Genomic DNA, 4,786 nt, shown 5'->3' on the forward strand with positions numbered 1-4,786 from the left:
TACTTATTACTGGCTAGGACTGTTTCTATGGAACCACAATAAAGTTAGCTGAAAGAGTACTTGGAACATGTTAAAATGTTTAAAATAATTGCAAGCTCAGTTGGGTTATTTGGTCATTGGCTCGAAATAGTGAAAAGCCGAAAGATTAACGTCTCAATAGGAGTCAAAAGATAAAGATAAGGAAAGTAATAGAGAGCCGAAGACAGTCGTGTGATGCAGACATAATGGTTGATAGTATCCGAGCTGAACAGGTCACTACCAATTGAAATCTTTATAGGAACAAAAGATGGCTGAGGTATGGAGCAGATTCATTACAGTTATACATGAATGCAAAGTTGTAAAGTAGTAGTAATAAGTTGTTCTCCACTTCTCCCTCTCTGTTTGGATCTAGACTGTATCCTTGAAGGCCTATCTGAATTCATTGGTGCCCAACTAAAACCACCAAGCATTCTCGGCAACGAGCAGCCTGGTATGGTATAGACGCCAAATACGTAATTGAATGCCACCTCTGCAGTGTATTTGCACACATCTCGTACATGATGGTGGTGGCAACACGGACAGAGCACTTAACAAGAGATGTCAAGTGGCCTTGGGGGTGCAAGTGCAATACTGCATGTCACTGTGCATAGTTTAACTCAGCACTGCCCACTCTCATCATTTGTGCAATGCACGATCCATAGATCCTCTCTGCTGCCCACACCCCCAGGAGACAAGTTAGGCCGAGGCATCTGAGCAGTGAGCTCAAAATGTGCTGTGACCAAGGAACAGAGCATGCTTTCCAACCTAGGGCCAAGTGCCTGCCGGAAAGAGCAGAGCCACGCCTGATTCCTGGAAGGCAATGGCCACATGCACACGTAGATTCGACGCCTTGTGTGCGTGGGGAAGTGCACGCTCATCAGCATGGGCATGGGTGAGTGAGATGCATATATCCTGCATTGCATGTATAGGTGTCGTGCAGCTTTGCACTCAGCACTCACAGTTTGCACAACCTAGGACCCCTCTTCCTCTTCTTGCTCAGAGCTATCTCGGGTTATTGCTCGTTCACTCTGAGTTGGAGTCAGTGCGGCTTAATCCCATGTGTTTTGGGGATAGGAGACACAGAAGGGAATGGAGTGTGCAACCGAAGGAGGAGGGAGTAGTGGAGTCCGAGTAGGTGTGGCATTCATGCTCCTCTTCACTGCCTCGGCCCAAATCCACTACTCCAGTGAAGGCCTTTATGGCGGCGCCGAGGAGCTGTAGTACCTAGCAGCACCACTACCACCGGCCGTCCACCCTCTTCTTTAATGGACAAGACAATGGCCAGGACGGATCCTTCACTGCCCTATTGCCTCAGTTTCATTCAAGGCCGGGGCAACAGTGTGTGTACTACTACTCACGTAGTACAGCGTTCATGCATCAATCTCTTGCTGCCACATTTATCACCATTACTATTGATTAATTATATTTAATAACAGTTATAGTGCTACTAGTACAAGATTTACTTACTTGCTCCAGCCCTTGATTAACATACATGCATAGTCGGTCCCTCCCCCCAAACACTAACCCTGGTTTTGATCTGGTCTACTAGTTACTAGGGTTTCCTTTCTACAGCCATCATGTCCGCCTAGTGGAGAAGGCTCAGGGTCTGCAGCGGCTTCACAGCGGCGTCGAGCATGCGATGAGCTGCCGCCTGTGGCGTCGCCGGTGCCGGTGCCGGTGCCAACGACTGCACGAACTTGCAGTTGGGGCAGGTGGGGTAGGACTTGCACAGCATCACCAGGAGATGACAGTTGGTGCATGGCACGGCGATCATGTTGCCACCAGCGGTGCTTCTCTTTGTCGCTGCTGCTTGTGAGAGGGTAGGAGCAGTGGCGCCGGTGTTGCCGTCGTCCGCAACGACGACCTGCCTCGCCGCCGTTGTGGACATGTTGAGCTCCAGGTTCACGCCCTCCTCCTTGGGCCTGTTCCAGCTCCTCTTCAAAGTCTTCCTGTTCAGGTAATACATCTTTCCAGACTGCAAAACAACATCACATATATAGCACATTAAATCAAAATGATGAGGCCATCATGACAGCATCCATGTTGGATACTCCTATCGATCTATACTTGCATCTTCTACTTCTAGGCAACGTGGTACTACAAAGAGTACAAAGATGCCTCGGGGGCGTCACAAAATAGTAGGGAAACTATCACAAAGTGCAGCTTTCTGCATGCACGTTCAAGCCGCATGCATTTTTTGCCACCAATAACCATGTCCATGAGCGACAGACGTGGCGGGGCATACATATGCACCGCGCCATAAATAGCTTTTGTTGCACAATTAACTTTACCGGCTAGTAACACGTGTCGGCGCCGTAGGCATGCTCGATTTTGTTTTAGTTGAGAGAGCTATGGAGAGAAATGAGTTGTACCCAAGGTAGAACATACAGGTATATATTACATTTATTTCAAAAATACAAGCATATAATGTAGTACACAGAATAATTAGCTACTGATGAAGACGGCGAGGGAGGGACTCACTTGGAGGTCGAGGCACTGCTCCCAGTCCAGGGGCAGGGGGTCATTGAGATGGAGCTCCAGGTGCGGGTGCGACACGGGCTCCTCCCAGGTGTTGTAATGCTTCCTCTTCTTCCGGGAGCTGCCGTCCGACTCGGAAGAAGACGAGCTGATCTGCTTGGTGTTCTTCTCCGAGGCCGGGGCAAAGCCCAGCGCCGGCCACGTTGGCCCCAGCGACAGCTCCGGCTGCATTTCCATCCTCTTGGCTCTCAACTCCTGGTGAAACTTGGGCACTCTAAAGAATTCAGTGCTCATCGATCTTTGGCTTGGCTGGTGTGATGACAGACACCACCACTCCCTATATATATATATATATATGTGTGTGTGGAACTGAGTACTCGACTGAAGTTATAGGAGGAGGTGAGGAGAATTGAGTGAGCTGGCTCTCTTCTACAGCACGATTGATGGGGTCATGCAGGGGAGGGCATGGACACTAAAGAAGGGATCGTAAATGGCCTCCATCCAACCCCATTAAGAAGGAGAGAGCAGGCCAGGCCAGGCCAGGCATTGAAGGGTGACAAGTAGAGTGACCTTAAATGACTCAAATCTCTCCACCTCCTCCCCCATTGAAGGCGGCCTCGCTCTACATGCCCGGACTGTACACGCCATAATGCCACACCCAGCCCAGGAGAGCAACACCACAAAATCTACAAGGCCCCTGCCCTGATGCCATTGCTTGCCTTGTTAGTAAGTGCAAGGATCACTGGATGGATAAGCTAGCTCAGGCCGCAGCAGCAGCTGTAACTGAGGCGTGATGTTGGTTGTGCAACTCCCTGTCCAATGGAGAAACCGGTTTGCGTTGGTTGGAACTACTACCGGCCGGCCATCTATTGCTGCAACAGTGCTCTGCTGAATTTAACAGCACAGGAGTGAGTGATGAGGAGTGGGATAGCTAGCTAGCGTGTGAGCTTGGGTAAGATGGCTGTGAGTTCATGGCGATGGACACTAGAGTGAAACCCACAAGGCAAGCACAGCTTGCAGAGGCCTCTCCTACCATGTCTTAAAACCTCTCGTACTATCTGACCATCATATCATACTTGTATACCTACACCATTAACTTCGTTGTAATCATGAACTGCTTCTTACGGGTGGGCATTCATGGCTTTCTCCACCCCAAACTCTAATTCTCATAAAGAAGAAGCAGGGAGTGAGCGCTGCGCTGATGCATAATAAAGACACAGGCACACAGGCCTCACCACCCAAGCTCCCCATGCAGTAAATAGGCCAAGACATTAGGAAGGAATAAATATGGCTTATTGGGCCTTCACCAGTGCCAACCACTAACAATAAATAAAGGCGCATCTCTATTTGGTTGTCGTAGGCATGAGTCCATTCAAGTTTTTGGTGTTGCATCTTCCGCTATTAATTCGTCCGGACGTCCTGTTGATTTGATGTCGTGTATTCTTCTCTAGCGAACTAATGATAAGTTAGTGAAGAATTCAGATTCTACAAGGATCTTTGCAAGCAATGTTTGTAATTGAGTTTCAATCACTATGACTCAGCACTCAGCAGACACATATATGATTTCATGGTATGCTTTATCATGCTATTAGGTCTCAATATCTCCATCAAAAAAATAGTGTCAGTTGTTGTAGATGGACCATGGGAAACAAAATTAGTTTTTTTTTCTGAAGTCATTAATTTCCTTGTGGAATTGCTGGTTGCTAGGTGTGAAGTTGGATTAATTGGTGGGAGAATATTACATGGAACCCAACATTCAGTGGAAACCTATGGAAATCACGTGGAAAAAATGTTTTGAAGTTTCAAAAAAATCTCAAAAAACAACGGGATGTTAAGAGGGTGATGTCTTATTGCCATGCGAAATTTCAAGTTCAAAAACATTACGGGATGTGAGCTAGTATAAACATAACAAAATCAGCATTGAATAGTCTTCAGAGTAGAAATCAGCATTGGTATTTATTGCGTATCTACTGCTTATGCATAAAGAACCAAGAGTATGGTAATGCATAAACATCTGCACTGACTAGCCATTTTCATAGTCTTCAGAGTAGAAATACAGGGAAGTATAGAGGTCTCACAGCTGGTTCTACCAATTAAGAATATGCACTACTAGGAAAACGATTTTTAACGACGGTATATGTGGTCGCTAAAAGTTGGATTGTGGTCGTTAATGGTCATTAATGATCACAATCTGCTGGTCGTAATAGGCTCCGTTGTTAAAAGTATAACAACCACATCTTGTGGTCGTTACTAATGCAACGACAGGATGATGTGTCGTCGTCAATCTCGA

At 47.0% G+C, this 4,786-nt stretch overlaps 1 protein-coding gene across 1 annotated transcript; it reads right to left on the reverse strand.

Annotated features, from left to right (window-relative positions):
• Positions 1–1,414: 1,414 nt before the first annotated feature.
• On the reverse strand, positions 1,415–2,937 carry LOC109743327 (uncharacterized). The gene is made up of 2 exons (XM_020302406.4): positions 2,500–2,937; positions 1,415–1,993 (listed from the first exon to the last, which is right to left on the reverse strand). The coding sequence occupies exons 1-2, from the start codon at positions 2,788–2,790 to the stop codon at positions 1,604–1,606; spliced, it is 681 nt and encodes a 226-aa protein (XP_020157995.1). The 5' UTR covers positions 2,791–2,937; the 3' UTR covers positions 1,415–1,603.
• Between the last annotated feature and the right edge of the window lie 1,849 nt (positions 2,938–4,786).

This window comes from Aegilops tauschii, chromosome 4 (genome assembly GCF_002575655.3).
Source record: "Aegilops tauschii subsp. strangulata cultivar AL8/78 chromosome 4, Aet v6.0, whole genome shotgun sequence".
Lineage (NCBI taxonomy): Eukaryota > Viridiplantae > Streptophyta > Magnoliopsida > Poales > Poaceae > Aegilops > Aegilops tauschii.

Excerpts from the sequence above, each read along its gene's own strand:
- LOC109743327 (XM_020302406.4), bottom strand. The coding sequence starts at position 2,790 with ATGAGCACTGAATTCTTTAGAGTGCCCAAGTTTCACCAGGAGTTGAGA. Across the intron at positions 1,994-2,499 it reads AGCAGTGCCTCGACCTCCAA|TCTGGAAAGATGTATTACCT; the intron begins GTGAGTCCCTCC and ends GTTGTTTTGCAG.